The following is an 18198-nucleotide window of genomic DNA, read 5'->3' on the forward strand; positions in this document are numbered from 1 at the left end:
GGGTTTGTTGGAACAATGTGAACAGAGGGAACGTCCTTAAAATATAAAAGTGGAACCAGGACCTCCATTACTTGATTGGAGGGAGCTTTTTTGATGGGATAGGAAGAGATTTCTTGCATGGGAACATAGCCCAAAGTTTAACTATCGACTGGAAGTCTCCCTGGACACAGCGGAGGTCTTCTTATCACTCTGGTGTCTGCTCAGTCGTGTTGGTGACAGGAAAAGCACTTTTAGCTGAGACATTTTGGCCGACTGACTGGGTGTGACGGCTGCACCAATGGCTTCACAGTTGGCCAAAGATAGCCTCGTCTTTTGTTTCGTGGCTGAAATGCAGGGGTGATGCAGTGCTTTAAAACGTTTAATTTTATATTAAATGCTTTAACGACTAAACTAATTTAAAAGGCTGACATAACTATTGTCTCAAATTAGATTTTTGTACTTATTTATGCAAAGCTCAGCTGGCAAAGGTGTGATGAAACCACACAGTCCTTAATGAGCAAAATCACTTTCTGACTCAGTGAACAGTCATCTCTTTATTTTGCTTCTTCTTTTGCTTCTTTGATTATTGCTTATTCACTCATGTATATTGTCACAAGTGATAGTTGGAGAAAAACGGATTTAAGCGGCTTACAAAGCATTATAATGTAGGGTCAATTGAAATTAGGTTTTTAAAGGGATATTATAATAATAGTGCTCTTATGCTGACAGATGGAGTGATGGGGTTTTAAAACAACAACTGTCTGGCTGTTAGTCCCTGTTGATGATTCCGCTTTCAAAGACACAATGAGCACATAGTTTGTTCATGGTGAATGTTTTCATCAGAAACTGGAAATGAAAGCTTGCACTCACATAGACATCATGCTCAATAACAACATATGGTAAGAAACAAAGGCCTTGGGCAGTTCCTATTGGCTGCCGGCCTCAGTGACATCATTTCACTCTCTCTCAGTGCCAGTAGCCCACACACTGGTGTTTTACACTTGGGCTGTAATCACATTTATGATCTGGAGGCGTGACCTTTGCAGACTCATGTCACCTTACATCACGATACCCTGTCTTCCCAGAAATTATTTTCTTCCCCCTCAAAAAAAAAAAACACAGCCTCACTTACGTGAGGATGAGTCACGTTTACCACAGAGGAACAACAGAGCTAGTTTTGGTTTGGAAAGGCCAGAACTTATTGATCAGAGCTAATATGGACCGTTCACTGGGGTAAACATTGTGGGGTTTTTTCCCCCTTTAATATTAATTGTTCAAGCCAGTGTAGATTGTGGAATAAATGGCTATTTGAGAAACAGCAAACAATTCAAAAGGACAAGCATGACAAAATAGAAAAACAAGGACGTTTTAGTTTGTTTGAGTTTGATGGGATGAATATTTGCAATTGAATATGCAGAACTGCATTTGTGGTAAATATCTGCAGGGCAACGCTGAGAGCAGGCAGAGATATAATAAATCTGTTACAAAGCTTTATGAGACAAGGCTTTCAAATATTATTAACATTCATGTTGAGTGGTCAGATCACTTTGTGTAGGTGTGCTTTTCCTTTTCCTGAAGACACTACAGCATATCTGACCACTGCTACTCTTGATCTCAGCCTTTCTTTCACTCTTTTTCTTGCTCTCTCTCTTTCCATGCAAGTTGTTAGCTGGGGTTTCTGATTGTTTCCAGGTCCCCGAGGCAGTGAGGCCACAGACAGATGGCAGCACAGTTGTAAAGCCAAGGGGGTAAAGAGAGGAGTTAGCTGGCATAGCAGTAGATAAAAAGGTGGTCCATTCCATGGTGCATTGTCATTTGCCCGGTTGGAAGGAGAAGGCGGCTGTAACAGGGAGGGTCTGAGGTCTGACATAGCAATTATGGAAATCACCACCCTGCCTATTGGTGAAACTGTAGTGCATGACTTTTAAATATAAACAGATGTCCGTGGGATTCAAACAATGTCAAATTAAGTTCATGCAATGCTGATTAAGCCCATCAGCTCCAGAGATCCAGAGAGGTTGACCCACTGACTCCTGCAAGCCATTTTAAATATAGCTCACACATGTCTTTGAAAGTGCGTCTGACTGTTTTAGATACTGATTTTAGATTGTAGATGTTCCACTTGTAACTTCGAAGGACGAATAGTATTTTCACACCTTCACTTACACATAACCCCTCAAGGCCTTTTCATCATTGATATTCCAAAGAGCTGAGTGCTGGTTCTGTTTGAACACAGCTTAAATACCTGCTTGTGAAATATAAATACATATTAATCAGTAACACTTTAGATTAGGGAACACATATTAACCATTAGCTAGGTGCTTTCTAACGTGTATATAAGTAGCATACTATGCCTTTATTAGTAAGCACGTATTAACACTTGATGTAGGAAAAATCTTAATTCATGTCGTAATAGAGGTAGAATAAGGTGTTAATACGTGCTTAATGATTACTTATAAAGGGCTAGTATGCTATTATATATCTTAGTAAGCACCTAGTTAATTAAATTAATGTAAGTTAAACCCTTATATTTGGGACTCTGGAGGTCCTATCAGTGGGCAAAGTGTGAAAAAAAGATGACTCATGTTTTTGTGGTCCTCCTCAGTCTAAGTACTGGAGATAAAACACGAAATGTTGACTTCCGCACTCATTGGGACGTCACAAGACGCTAAATTCTTGAAATTGTTGTCTCGCGGAGCTCCGCTTTGTCCGTAAAAAACACGCAAGGGTGCTGGCGAGGGCAACGGCAACCCGAAAATCGGAATTCCGCTGAAAGTTCAATTCTTGAATTGTGTGTGTGTGTGTTTGCGATGGCTGCAGTGACCACGCCCCCACAGTGTCAGAGCAGAGAATGAAGCTGACATGATTTAAACCCTCATTTTTAAACTCTTAGCGACCTTTTTTTTTTAGCCACTCAGATTTTGTGAGGTGGTGACTAACACATTTTCCTGTGGGGTGAGAAAGTCAGAAGTGATATTTTATTCTATCACTTTACAGGGACTTTAATGTTCTGTGTGGCTTCTTGTGTAGTGTCGCAACAGTTGACATAATATATATTTTTTTTTTTTTGTTCCCCAGTCTACTATTATATTAAAGCAGAGCGTTGTTTTAGTTTGATTTATCTCACCCTATAGTGATGTTCACTCTATCACTGAACCAGGGCTGTGTCCCTTACAGACTCATTGATCTTCTACATTTCATTGTCAAATCACTTTCTCAGCACTTGTCAGTCTCACAGCAGAGCAGGGAAGTTACCTTTTTGACACATTTTCTTCTGTTGGTCATTTCTCTCACCTTGCACCCTTGGGAGGGGAAGTGGCCTGCGTATATTTGTAGGCGGAGATCTTATGCTGCTGAATGTGCTGACAAGCTGGTTAAGTGGGGTGTGGTCCCTGGTGGCACACTAAAGCGATCCGTTTCGGTTTTCTTGCCAAGTCACATTAGAATGTTGTCGACTTTATTCCACTCTTAAATCATCCCTCCGTTTACACTGCACTAATGCAGCAGGCAAACTTTAGCAATCATAATGTTTATGCGAGACTTTAATCTTTTATCTTATGTTGAGTCATGGGACCATGGAGGGAAAGGACGTCAACACGTAACGATGTACAGCATTTGGGTCCAGTGCATCAGTGTGACATGTGGATTTAACAAATCCTGATCATATTAGTGCGTTCAGTGGGAATCACACATCGTCGCCACATGGTGCATGTGCTCTTTTCATGCTTATATGACACACGTTTTCATGTGCAAATGAAATCTCTGTGTGTTTTCGCCTAATTCCCGTGCCCTGTGCAGACGTCTGTCATTTTCTCTGAACCACCACCTCTTCTATGAAAAATGAAGTTACTTGATATGCATTATAAATAGCCGCTCCATGATTGGACAAGCCCAGATTCTCCTGCAAGCTCTTCCGTATAGCAACAGCCCCCTCCCATCGCTCCTTCTCACCTCTTTTCCCTGGAATCCCCCTTGCTCCCCCCCCTCCTTTCAATCTCCTTCCCTCTTTTGAAAATGTAGACAGATCTTGTCCTCCATGTGGCTTCAGTCCCTACCCACAATGCACTGGGTGCTGCCACGGGCTTTAGATGTGGCAGGCAGTGTCTGTGTAGGGGGCTCCTCTCCTCTTTTCTCTCCTCCTCTCCTCTTAGCTACAGACTGACTCGCTCCTCCCGCTGGCTCCCACTGCTGCGGCAGCATCTGGATCTGGTCGCCATGGCAACAGCAGTGGGCCTGACCCCACCTCCTCTCCCTCTCTTTGCGCACACACACACACACACACACACACACACACACACACACACACACACACACACACTCTCTCTCTCTCTGCTCACACAGACGCCTGTACCACTCCTACTCCCCCTCTCCATCTCTTAAGCTTTTCTCTCTCTCTTGACTGGGTGCCTTTCCTTCAAGCTTGACCTGGATTCTGCGTGTGGCGCCGTGTCTGCCATGCTGAATATGCAGTGACAGTAGTGATGATGACACAGTGAGCGCATGGTCAACTGACCTGCTTACAGGAGCTGCAAGGGTCAAAAGCGATTATCTACGCCTTCACTACTGTTGTTTTCTTCTTTCCGTTGTTTCTCCTCTTTGTTTTCTGTGCCTCGTGTCTGCTCGCAAACTCTTATTCTCTTACTATCATATTCCTTTTATTCTTACCTCTGCTCTTGTCAACACATCTCCATGTTTTTTTCCATCCCCTCTTTGTTGCTTCCTTCTTTCCTCTCCTCCTCCCCCATTCTCCTCCATCCTCTTTCTACTCCCTATCCATGTTCTTTAGGGAAGTAGCAAGGGCCTGCAAGGAAAAAAAAAAAAAAAAAAAAGGAGTCAGATGCATCCTCCCTCCTCCAACACTATATACTCCACATCACACCCTTAGCCACTTTGTAAACCCCCTCCCATCACAAATCCATGTCTCCTCCTCAGATGAATATTTGAACAAAGAAATCAGCTTAGTGAAGGCAGCTACCAATCTGTTTTGGGGTTGTTGTTTTTTTGTCACACTGACGTATATAGCTCTGGAATACTGTAAATGACATTAATTGTGCCGTCTCGGCTCTCTCATAGATCTCCAGACCCACACAAACACACTCGTCATCCATTGAAATACAAGTTTGCTTTAATGAGAGGAAATGCTCCCCTGTGCAAAGATAGTATAGTATAGTGCAGGAGCAGCCTATCAATTCCAACAGATAAATGACTGCACTCTTCCACATATTTCTTTTTTGTTTGACCTTATTTCTTTTATCTGAAACATAAAGTGTATTTGAAGTGACGTGAATCTCAGCTGGGAGCAGTTTTTTTCTGCAGTAATTGTTGAAAATATTCACTGCATAGTTTCTTCTTGGTCTTTTATATTGTATCACTGTTCAGCCTGTTGCCCGTGTTATTTTCTGATGTACTTACGACTGTTGCTGTATCAGTGACCGCTTTGTAGTAAAGAGCGTGCACGGATCCAATGAAAAGTTCAGACATTGATAACCTGGGAGAAATACTATGGAGGCGTGCAGTATTTCACGCGAATAAGAACTGGCACAGATTGAAACAGTATACGTTATGTGTGGCAGTGATTCATCCTATTAGAATAAAGAGAATCAGAAGAAATCAGGCCTGTTTTAACAGGGAGCCATCACTCAGTGACGTCGACACACCTGTTGGCCTGAAGGTAAAACCATATCGTCTGACATCGTACGAGCTTCACTGTGCAATCGTGCTCTCACCACATTTGGATTGTGCGATGTATTAATTTCTACTGCATGACGAACAGCTCAGGGGTGCACAGGAATATATCAGCCACGAGGGCGTGTGTGCCTTGATCAAATTAGTCTTTCTAATTCAATCTGTTCACAGCACTTGGAGTCCATCATGGTTTATTCAGTAAGGTGAGCGTACTAATTGTGTTCTGCCTTTTCTCTTTCCCTTCAACTTCTCCATGTTTGGGGATTTTTTCTTCATCCCTGTTTCCCTCTTCCCCCCTCGACACACTCGTTCTTCTTCTATGCTGTCAATCATCCTCCTGTCCACACCCTCACCATGTCTGTCCTTACCGCATTTCATTCTCCCGTTACATCTCTTGCGCCGCTCTCTGGGCTTCTCTCTGTCTCTCCAGTAGAGCTGTTGGAGCAGCAGAGGGTGCTGAGGACAGGTTGCCTGGTGACCGGGGTCCACACTCCACCCATCAGACGTAACAGCAAGCTGGCCACCCTGGGGCGTATCTTCAAGCCCTGGAAGTGGAGGAAAAAGAAAAATGAGAAGCTCAAGCAGAGTTCCACAGGTACAGTGCAAGGTTGGTTAGCCGGACCGAGGCTGTGGATTTCCACATTCACTCATTGGTCCCATTTCTCCTCATTTCCTCTAATGAATTCAATTAGACGGACGTAATGAGAGGGTGTGGTGAAAGAAAAATGTGGCAAATAGAGCTCAAACTGTTTGAATGAAGTCACTCTGTATCATTCTTTAAGGACTCCAGTGTTTTCTTAACCGTTTTGAACTGTGATGTTGCAGAAATGGGTGATATTTGATTTTCACAAGGGCAGATCACTATCATCACTATCACAACATGAACTGATACACTGTATTGTATTTCGCCAATATCAAAATGAAGCGCCTTATTAAAAGCCAGATATTAATAAACCCCTAATTACAGTAGTTTAAAAACACTCGCTGCTGCAGGGAAACCATCAGTATTAAAGTATTTAATCATCTGGATAAAATTATCAAAAAAAAAATTCATTTCTCTCGGTACATCTTAGTTTTCTATCCAGGAAATTGGATTTGAATGAACCGAGGGAAATATTCACATGAATGTTACTTTCTGTTAGTTTGGTTCTTGATGTGCCATCTGAGCCTTTCTGGCTTCCATCTCTGTTGTGGATTTTGAAAAAAAAAAAAAGAGCAGCAGGTGTGGACACTGTGATTTTTTTTTTTTTTTTATCGTCTTGTAGGATTGTGGATATAAGTCCAGAGGACAAAGATATAAAAATAGGTCCTGAATACCCACATTGTTATTTTGCATGATATATAATCACAGAACATCCATCCATCCATTATCATCCGCTTTATGTGATACTCTATACTCACGAGGAGTTGCTGTCAAATGCTTTTTTTACATCATTGCAATTAAGCAATCACGTCATCAATACACAGAAATAGCTTTCTACCACAGGAGACGATTCACAGCATGTCACATACACCACTCTCCTCTGTGGTTCCCCTCACAGATGTAGCATTATCCAGCGGACTTCTATGTCACGACCCGCACTCCCCCACCCAGGGCTGCTGCTCAGATGGTGCAGTCCTGCTTGGATTTGGGGGACCTCTGAGCCCAAACCTCACTGTCAGCAGTGTGGAATACCTTGGTCCTGATGAAGATCACCTGCCTTCAGGTAGGAGAGTCCCCAGTGTGTACCTCACTGAGCTGCAAAACAGATTTGTAAAGTGTCTTTGTTTTACAGTAAATCAGAAGGAGAGTGTGTACGACTGTTAAGATCAATTTGATTAAACACTTGAAAGAAGCATTTTATTCTGTACTTGTGAGAACAAGACAAACATGCTACACTGTGTCATGATGATACAGTATAATGGTGTCTTTTAATTAGAGTTCTGCATCTGTACCACTAGAGGGCAGCAACGATAATTCAATAACATGTGCCTCTGCTCTCACATGCCATGAGAAGAGAAGTGCATTTTAAATGTAAACTGTTTGCAGATCTTAACCAACAATATTTGGCAAAATGTGTCAACTTGCTATACTATTATGTAATGCTTGCTTTTTTTTTCCATGCATGTTAATTATAATCCTGTTTTCACCAGCTTAAGAATGAGCAGCTCCTACGTCCAAATAAAATTGCCCTGCCTCACCAACATCCATACATTTTACATTTTTACTTTAATCAACGTTTACTTACTTACTTCATGATTGTCCTGCAGTAGCTGCCCCACATCAGGACTGTGAGCAAGAGGAGGAGAATGTGCAGCTACCTGAGGATGAGGGAGACGAGAAGACGCAACCTGCTGGGGATTTTCCTGAGGGGCTGCAGGACATGGCAGACCAGATGGAAGAAAGACGAGAGGAGGAGACTCCTCCAGCAACGTCCCCGCCACAAGTACCTCCAAAACATCTGCCTCAGAAGCCTCCATCGACTGTAGAAGGTGAGTGCTGTCAGGTTAAGGAGATGTCATCTTTTATCTAATCTCGTGTACGTCATATTCACCGTTTCTCTTGTTCAGATTCAGGGCCTGCGTCACTTCCGGCTCACCTGCCCAACTCCTACCTCCCCAAGGAGCCTCCACCCAGGGCCACTGAGAGCATGGCTTCGATGACCCTGCCGCTACGAGGGCCACTGGCCAACGCCTCAGGGTCTCCACATATAGGCAATATGATTCATCCTCCCATGCCCCCTAGCTGCATCATGGAGGAACTGCAGAGAGCGTTCGCTTCCAAGAACAGGCAGGAGAGGTGAGTCCTCAGGTTGACCCCCTGCATAAACCTCCATTTGCTGTAATAGTGAGACAGCGAAACACAAATATATTGCTTAGGTCAGTCACACTGATAGTAAAGCCACTGCTGGCTTTGATGAATGTTTTGTAATATGAATGTATAATACTATTCCACTGTCCCAAATGTGTATCCTTCCTTCCACTCACAGCCATCAGCATTAATCCAGTGTTTCCTCTCCTCCCTGTCTCCGTAGTGTCCATGAAGGGTGTGGTGAGCAGGGCTCACCCCCACGGCTGTGGTGCTCAGATGGGCGTCTTTCTCGCTCCTGCAGCTCTGAGAACCAGCATACACTGTCTCTGGTGGGCGGCTTTGCCGGAGGCGGTGGCTCCGACTGGCCCAAAAAGGAGGCGGAGGAGAATAAGGAGAACGTGCGGCTGGACCAGTGCTTCTCCAACACCTCAGGCCTCCCCAACGACTTGGAAGGCTGGAACGACTCTGTCATTTCTGGTGGGTTAAAGCACTAAAAGAGATATTTTAAGTTTTGGTTCTATGAGGTATGAGGAACATACAGCTGAATGCATTGTCTCGCTGTTAGACCTGAAGTCCGTATACTGCTTACTCTTCCACATAAAAGTCTACCATTTAGCGCAGGAGCTGCTGGTCTGCTGCTGCCTCGTTTCGTGAATTTGTGTCACTTAGGTAAATCTGATTAGGCAGCGATGGATGACCAACTTCTGTGTGCTGTGATTTTCTCCATGATCTTTGATACGGGGAGAGAGCGGTTTACAAACTCCCTTTTTTTTTGGGCCCTGCATTGTATTTAATTTAATTTAATTTAATTTAATTTAAAATAAAACAACCAATGTGAGGTAACAGAGCTCATAATTGTCTTTACTGTACTGACCAGAACGTGGGCGAATACCATCTTAAATAGAGCTTCATGCAAATAGTCCCAAGTTTGTCTGTTGTTTTTAGATTCTAATTAGTGAATAATATCATCTTACTGAACTGTTCCTCTCAGCACTAAGGAGTACTTTATTTTGAGTTGATTGTGTGATTTAGCATAAACATTTTCAATCAATTTTGCAATTAATGCAATTAATGCAACTAAAGTGAGAACCTGGTGTATTTGTGGGCCCCTGCAGTTTCAGATTTCTGGTGAAGTAGTTTATTCTGACTCAGTTGGTTACACACGTGTTCAAGATTTAAGATTTACTTCACTGTCATTTACATATAAATCCACATTTTGTCGCATGTACAACTTACTACACCTTCGTCTTCTTTCGGCGTTACCATGGCAGGTCATCTGCCTCCAACTTGCCCTATTCCCTTGTGTCGTCATTTGTTACACCAACTGTCCTCATGTCCTCCTTCACAACATCCATGCACTTTCTCTGTGGTCTTCTTCTTTTCCTCCTGCCCGGCAGCTCCATCTTTAACATCCTTTATCTAATATACTTCCAAAGAACATCTCAGCATCTCCAGCTCCACCTCCTGTCTTTTAGACAGTGCCACTGTCTCCAATCCATACATCACAGCAGGTGTCACTACCATCCCTTATACCTGCCCTCCATCCTTCAAAAGTGCATTATATACACATGTGTACTACATGCCATATGAAAGTATCGGCCCAGCAAATCACAAGTGTATTTTAAAGTGTCTATGTCCAAATATGTCAAGATTGCACTGTAGATAATATTCAGTCCAAAAGAGATTCTTATGGAGGTCTTTTTCAAAGCTGATAATGGGTTAAGAGCTTCCTGTGTATTAATGGGTATAAACACTTGGTTGCAGGCACACTTCCTCGCAGGCTGAGGAAGGAGCTGCTGTCTGTCAAGCTACGAAACAGGCCCAGCAAGCAGGAGTTAGAAGACAGGAACATCTTTCCAGTAAGGAGCGACCAGGAACGCCAGGAAATTCGCCAGCAAATTGAAATGAAACTCGCCAAGTAAGGAATAAAATCTTCTCTCTGTGTTAATGTCTGTGTTTTGTGATAGACGAATCTAGAATCTAGTGGTAGAATTTCTCTTGCTTAAATGTCTTCCTAGATACAGTCCCCGAATGTCTGTCTTGTTTATTAATGACTTTTTATGTTATTCATGGTGCAGCAGTGCAAACCCATGAGAGACCAGGGTAATAATTGTCTCAGTTACGTACGAACTTGCAACGGCAGGTGAAGGTGAGACAAAAAGTCAGATCTTTACAGGTTGTGTTGCTCAGACGTGATCCACGTTGTGTAATCCCTGCCTCCATTTACTTGGATGGCTTTGTATCTTATTCCACCGTAGCATGTAGCAACCATTTTAGGTCCTACCTTAAGTTGTGGGGACAGAGACTAAGTAAACATTTTTGGCAGGAGAAATGTGTTCACATGTTCAGTACATTCCTTGATGGTGATAATATAACAGGTGCTGGTTGTGCAACAAGTACAGACCGACGCAGCTCCGCTTCCAGGAAATCTCTTTGTACAAGACACTTTGTGCTTCCTCACCAGGACATTAATAGAACTGGCATTTCAAATACAATTGAGAAAATGAACTGAAAGGAGTCTGGTGTGCAAATGTATCACAGTTCTTTAACACCAGTGTATCAAACAGGGGCACACTACAGCGTTACATAACCTGCTGTGCATAACATCACTTGGAGCCAAGCACACACACACTCACACACTCACACACTCACACAGCGCCTCCCACACGAGATCTTTCGACTGTCTGTCTGTGAGGCGACTATGAATACTGCCGTCCTGGTCTATTCTTAGACCCCGACTGGAAGAAAACAGATTATATTGTTATTATTTGAAAAGAAACAGGTTTGGAAAAATCAAACAGGTTATGTAAAGATGGACCTGAAGCACGACTGTGGCTTGCATTAGAGCTACAGTAGCAGGGCTGAGTGCTCTAAGGCTCCACTTGTAGCAGCAGCAGTGAAAGACGGCACTTGTTATACAGACCTACATCTATATGGCGCGTGATTCGGAAGATTAATAGCCGTTTAAAATTTCTTCACAAGGATCCACAGTGTCCACAAGGATTCTGATAGACCATAAAACCTGAAATCAGACTGATAAGCAGCAGTGTGACTTCTATGCTTCATTTGTTAGGTCTGAGATTAGTCATAACCTGTAAAGCTTAAAGCTCTAAATTCATTATTCGAAGACAATTTCTTACTCTGCAGTTTAAAATAATGTGCTTTCACTCTACAGAACAGAGGACAGTGTATTCAAGGTATACTGCACCATTTATGGGAGTTCCAAGCTAAATATAGCTCAGCGTGGTGACGAGGAGGGTAGACTTATCGGAGGGAGGGAGAAAAAAAAAAGAAGATAATTTCCCCAGGGCATGCAAACTGAATCGCAAAACAATCCATCTCACACTCCTCTGGATTTCTTGCGGGTGTCTCCCTTTTTTTTTCCCCGGTTACATTTGCTGCTAATCAAGCAGAAAATCAGGACTCATGTTGGATAATGACACCTTGTCTATCCATTGTGTCAGTGATAGATAACCTTTCTATCTTTAGACTCCCCGCCTGGCCCTCTGCTGTTTCTAATCTTAGTGTGTGACACTGTTAAATAATACATATTCCTTCTCCCCGCAAATGTGTTGTCAGGCAGTTACTGTATATCAGCAGAAACAATGTGGGTGCGTGTGTTTAAAGGAAGGAAGTCTGAGCAAGACGATTGTTGTGTTTCTTTTTGGCATCTTGTGCAAGTTGTGTAGCTGAAAAAAAACTGAATGCCTTTGCCACCCACTCAATGGTTGTCTTATTCTTTTGTTTCTGTTCCTCCGTCACCTGGCATTCTTAGATTTCCCAGTTCTTACTCATACTGCTGTAGAATATCCGGAGTAGAAAATGGAAGCCCATATGCCCCGCAGGCGTTTCTGCGTCATCATGGTATTCTGGGGTTACCTTACAAAAAAAAAAAAAAAACACTCACCCCTGCATTTGTACCCTCAACACGGGCGTATAGCAGGCTGAGGCAGTGAGTCAGTGTGTCAGAGAATATACTCGGCTATCTCCTAAGAGCAGCGGAGTGTAAAAACACTAACACTAATTTGGCTCACGATGAAGAAAACATGACTTTATTACCAAAATAGCATTTAATATGGAGAACGAGCCCTGATTGATTCACCGCAAAGACGACGACGGTGGTGGGTGGGGGAAAAAAGGGAGACGGTTTCTAAAAATAGCCTCAGTTTCGCTGTAAAGCAAATACAGCGAAATCCCCATTAGTGTGTTGCTAGGGAGAAGTGAGCATTTCTGCAGGAAGACTCTATTGTCTTGAAGATAGCAAGGGTTGTTGCTAAGCAACTCGGCGAACAGGTCAATGATACAGTGGTTGGCTCTATTCGCTGGGGCTTTTGGAAGTGATTTTCAATTTCATCTATTTAAAATGTAACAGCGTCTGAGCTGTGGGAACACTCAGGTCCCTTACTTTGTTTATTCAGGAGTCGTGAGGCAGGAGAGTGTTTCTTCTGCACATGCGTCTGTCGGACTACCTTTGTTGTTTACTGAGTAGTGGTGAAGCAGGAGACTTGTCCTCGTGTGCTGTAGTAGAACACAGCATACCTGATTTCCCCTTAATCAGATGAGGGGCCAACATAAAATTCATCTTTTATTTATGTATTTATTTAAGTTTAATAAGTCCAAATAGGAATAACTTAATCAAATCCTTATATTCCTTTAAGACTGAAATAGTGCCTCTGTTTTTCAAATGTTACTTCTCAGAGTACAAATCTAATAAAGCTATTGAATTTTTCCAAATGCTGTTTCTGTACTTCTTAGTTTATTGACTAACACTGATTTCTTGCCTTTACGCAATCTCACGCTACACAGTATTGATTATACACAGGGTCTGTGAGGGTTTAAAAATAGCCCAGACTTCTTCACAGTTTTCTGTGAACTCTCCCTTCTGCTAGCGCTGTTCCTGTTTCACAAGTACAAAACAAACCTCAGATGAATGTCGGTTACATAATGCAGCTGAGCACAGTGTAGTTAGTAGCCTCTGTTGTCACACAAACGCGTTAAAGCTGTCTCTAACATATTATGAACAGGATTTTGAAAAAAAAAATATATATTTTCCTTGCCCACATACACGCGGGCACTGCTTTGTGTCTGGGTCTCGGTGTCCGTGACCTAACTTTGATCTTCCACGTGAACAAAACTATAAAGTGTCGAGTGTTAGCTGGGACGAGGGGATAAAGGGAGACCTGCTGCGTGACGGCATTCTGCCCCTCTCAGTCCTTTCCACCTCTGGGTGTGTGCTGTGGGGAGCGGCGCCACACGCCGTCTAAAGCCGAGTCCTGTTGTGCAGCTCACATTTATTATTTATTCCATTTATAAAGGGACGGCACGCATGTGAGTCTCTGGGAAAACATTGGATTTCGGAGACCTTTTGGATGCTTTGATGGTGCAGGGAACGTGACATTTAAAACAGTGGTTATACAAGGGCTGACATTACTATTTTGATAATCACTTAATCTGCCATTTATTTTCTTCTTTAATTAGTAGTTTGGTCAATAAAATGCAAGCGCAACTTCTACTTGTCTGTAAATCAAAGATATTTAGTTAACTGTCATGGAGGAGTAGGGGTGTTAGAAAATATTGGTATATTGAAGTATATATACATAATAATCATGGCGAGATACTGTATTGATTCTTTGGATTGCTGTGTCAATATGAAGATTCTTTTGTTGTTGTATTAGTTTGCAGCAGGTTTTGTTTTTTGGGCCATTTGTCTTTCTGCCCCTCCTCCTCCCATATATTGTTTAGGTTTCTGTTCTTTTTAAACTATTTCTGGATATATTTATTATCCAGATATTTCACAATACATCTAATTGTCATTCCTGTATCAGAGTGTCAACACACAGCCCTAATAGGTAGTGTGTGTTGACATTAAAGGACTAAACGTGGTCAAAAAGGGAGGCTGAATTTGCAGTGGATCATAAAACAGGCTGCAGGTTTTCAAATCAAACCATTTGAAAGGGATTATTTTCCTTTCCAAAAGAAGATTTTGTATGTGACTGAAAATGAAATGAACTGGTGCTGCATGAGTAACAGGAGTGTGCCAGTAGCCCAGTGTAGAGTAGAGCAGCAGGAGGAGGAGGAGGAGGAGGTGGTTGGGGATGCCACGAGTGGAATAGGCTCCGCCTGCCACAAATTATACATGTAGTAACCAGGGAGACTGGGAGAGTCTGCCCCAGCAGCCCATCACGACACACTTCTTAAGCGCTTGCCGTCAGTGGCGGATAGTAAAGAGGAGTCAGAGCTGCTGCGGTGTACAGTAACAGCAGGCTATCACTGGAGCTGTGCTTGAAATGCAGCATCTTGAAATCGACAAATAATTTGGTGGAGATTTTCCTGACCAAGCAAGGGAGTCGTGCTGCCGTTATTATTCCAGATGTGGGGAGCTCCTCTGCCCAAGCATCACAGCCGGGGTTTGGATGCAAGATGGAGACATAGGGGATTCCTGTCTAGAAAGCGCACAGTAAAAAGAAACTACAGCCGGTTTGAAGAAGAGCGGATAGAGCAAAAGAGAGGAGGAGAGAAGAGCAGCTACAAGCACAATGGTTCAAAACGTGGTTTTGGTGTTTCTCCGCAGGAGGCTGAGCCAGAGACCAAATGTGGAGGAGCTGGAGAGTCGGAACATCCTCAAACGTAAGTTTTAACACTTCACTTTTTCTACAACCACTTCAGATTAGTTCCAGTATTTAACGGTAATTTAATAAATAAAAACAATAACCTTTCTGTCAAAAATAAGCAAAAAAAAACACTTTGGTACAGAAAAACACTGTATGCATTAATGATTGCACAGATTGCTCTGTGTGTTTTACATTATTCAAAAGCAAAAGAACGCATGACTGCACATCTGCATCTCTCACTGTGAACCCTGCTAAAGGTGGAAGCAGCCGAAATTTAAAAATGACTACTTTTTATGTTATTGATATGTGCATCATTTTAAATGCAGGATGGAGCTTTGCCGTTTACTCATTTATTTTAAAATAAAAAATGTTTTGTATAATATTTATTTGTCTTTCTTCTCCAGAGAGAAATGACCAGACAGAGCAAGAAGAGAGGAGGGAAATCAAACAGCGGCTAAACAGAAAGGTACAAATCTGAAATATGTTTGTTTCTGGAAAAATTATCATTTTATACATTTTTACCAAATATGAACATTGTGTACAGGACACTAAGAGAGCACCCTGGTTGAATTGTAACTTTTTTTTTTTTTTTTTAAAAAGCAGTCAGGTGTAAATGTATGTCCCGCACCTTTTGTGTTCCAGCTCAACCAGCGGCCCACGGTGGACGAACTGCGAGACAGAAAGATTCTGATCCGCTTCAGTGACTATGTCGAGGTGGCCAAAGCTCAGGACTACGACAGAAGAGCAGACAAACCCTGGACCCGGCTCTCAGCAGCAGACAAGGTGTGTATAGAATACTCAGAATTATTTTATTAACCTTTACTAGATGAAACATCCATCCATCCGTCCATTATCTACCGCTTCATCCTCCACTAGATGAAACATATACAGTTTTATAACTTTTATGAGCTGCCCTGCTCATTGACATAGTCTAATCTGATTTGGTAAGATCTATTTTTATAGTGTTAGATGCTTACCAACTGCAAATCATGGTGTTTTGATTGATGTTAAAGCTCTTGTGTGTAACTTGTGTCACCAAACTACTGCTAGTGTCGCTGCCCCCACAGACAACACGTTTACGTAAGCACATTTTACATTACCGTAATTAAACAACGGTTCGTGCCATTGGAAAAATTCCAGCAGTTTCTGAAAGCTGAGAAGTTGCACGTCAAAGCCAACGTGTGGTTATCACGGTAATTTCATTCTCGCTGTTGCAGGAAGCTGGGAAATCAGCGTCTTTGTCTTTGTGACCAGAGGGGAGAGAGTTAGAAAAACGCCTGTTCATAGATTCCATTCTTTGCAACATTGAGACAAAGACTCAAACAAATGTTATTTTAAAATATGTTATATACTGTTCACATTTCAAACTTAACACACATTTGGTGTTCATGTACAACTAGTAAATTGTAAATAACTGACAAATATTAAAAGTTATTCTGGAAAAATGGGCAAAAGCACTTCCAGCAAGTCCAGGCGGAAAGTACAACTCTCTCAGTACCATTTTCCAACATTTGTTTACTACCTTACTCATGTTTCAGAGAACCAGGGTTAAATCCTTAACATACAGTTTGCTGGTGTGTCACTTTACTGGCATAGCTGATGCTTCCACCTTCCCTTCCCCTGGCGTGATGAAAGATGCATCATTGTGTGTCGCCACAGATAAGAAAACAAAGCACCGCTTTACTGAGAAACACAGTTGTGTGGAGTTGTGGTTTATTGAAACGGACACTCGTTTACATTGAAAACTTACACACTTGAGCTTTAAATGTATGTCTATTATATGCTTATTATGTAGCTATAAAGCCAAAAAAGCAAGACTGATATTGAGTGACACAATGTGCATCGCAACTCTTGGGAATAAACCGATTTAACTCTCCTCACATCAACTGTTATCACCTTATTAAGTTTGACTGAAAATTATTTTGATTTTCTACTGCCGTTGCTGTTCAGACATTGCAGTGCCTCAATGGCTCTGGATTTACTAACACTGTTTTTTCCTTTTCCCCACAGGCTGCAATCCGAAAAGAGCTGAACGAATTCAAAAGCACTGAGATGGAAGTGCATGCCTCAAGCAAACACCTAACAAGGTCAGTAGTACTCTGAGGTACATGTCTGTGTATGTTTGTCTATGTATGTGCTTTATTCTGGGCTGCAGTGGTCTAAATTTAGCTCTCCTTGCGCGCGCAGAAATCACAGAGGAGCTAAAGATAGATGGGAGTGTTTCGGAATATGGGGGTAGGGGGCGGTTGTCCTCTGGAGAGCTTGCGCTGTCAGCCAGAGGGATAAAAAAAAATGCTGTTGTGTCCTTGATTAAGCCTGTTTAGAAAGCAGAGGTCCTTGGTTGTATGCTCTAACCTGCAGAGCCAGAGTGAGGACATGGTATATATCCAGCCACTCAGTACATTTGATGACTGCGCTAAAATACCCCCGCAGAACTGATTAATAGCTGTAATCATGGCCGAGGGTAATACAAAAGGCACCTTCTGGTCTCACGATTTGTACCGTTTCCCCTTTACACACAGTTTGTCCGCATTTGTCTCTACAGGTTCCACCGGCCATGAAAGCGGGGAGTTTCTTCTGTGAAGAAATGCTGAGCGTAGAAATGTTCTGAAGCTGCTCCAAGCTGCTCAGCGGTGACAGCTCAGAGAGCCTGGAGCCTTTTCGTCTTCAGTGGGTCTCTGACATTCTTCCAGCACCCTGAATATCCAACATCATCTGCCTAAGAGCACGGGTGCAGGAGAGAAGATGGTGTCTAGAGACAACTGGACGTCACCACATGGTGAAAGAGGACTTTGGTGGAGCCTCTGACTCTCAGGAAGAGAGTGGAGGAAAAAAAAAAAACAATCCTGTCATTCAGTCAGTGTTTTTTTTTTTTACTATTACATGGACTCCTATGACAAGACTGTGTGAATCCGTGTAGTGGGAAGAAGTTGTGCATGTGACCAGCTTCACCTTTTCTTAAATGATGAATAATGTGTCACTTGGACTGTGTAAAGACTGTGCAGTGTGGGGAAGTGGTATTGGGACTGAATTTGATATCCACTGTACATACAGTATGTCAATATGAATGGGACCGTCAATGTCTTCACTGAAAAGAGAAATACCTTTGTAAGCACTACTTGTCTTCAAAAT

The 18198-nt window shown here is 42.4% G+C and overlaps 1 protein-coding gene across 1 annotated transcript in view; it reads left to right on the forward strand.

Annotated features, from left to right (window-relative positions):
- phactr3a (phosphatase and actin regulator 3a) overlaps nucleotides 1-18089 on the forward strand; it is a gene marked incomplete at its 5' end in the record, with an annotated part of 30477 nt that extends 12388 nt beyond the window's left edge. Inside the window, 11 exons of the mRNA XM_083894718.1 lie at nucleotides 6095-6259; nucleotides 7206-7370; nucleotides 7915-8136; nucleotides 8215-8443; nucleotides 8679-8932; nucleotides 10220-10373; nucleotides 15027-15082; nucleotides 15471-15532; nucleotides 15709-15849; nucleotides 17077-17153; nucleotides 17612-18089. Of these exons, the coding sequence (XP_083750844.1) occupies nucleotides 6095-6259; nucleotides 7206-7370; nucleotides 7915-8136; nucleotides 8215-8443; nucleotides 8679-8932; nucleotides 10220-10373; nucleotides 15027-15082; nucleotides 15471-15532; nucleotides 15709-15849; nucleotides 17077-17153; nucleotides 17612-17627 (1541 nt within the window). The 3' untranslated portion in view covers nucleotides 17628-18089. The remainder of the gene's footprint in view (nucleotides 1-6094; nucleotides 6260-7205; nucleotides 7371-7914; nucleotides 8137-8214; nucleotides 8444-8678; nucleotides 8933-10219; nucleotides 10374-15026; nucleotides 15083-15470; nucleotides 15533-15708; nucleotides 15850-17076; nucleotides 17154-17611) is intronic.
- Between the last annotated feature and the right edge of the window lie 109 nt (nucleotides 18090-18198).

This window comes from Microchirus variegatus (genome assembly GCF_963457635.1).
Source record: "Microchirus variegatus genome assembly, chromosome: 9".
NCBI classification, from domain to species: domain Eukaryota; kingdom Metazoa; phylum Chordata; class Actinopteri; order Pleuronectiformes; family Soleidae; genus Microchirus; species Microchirus variegatus.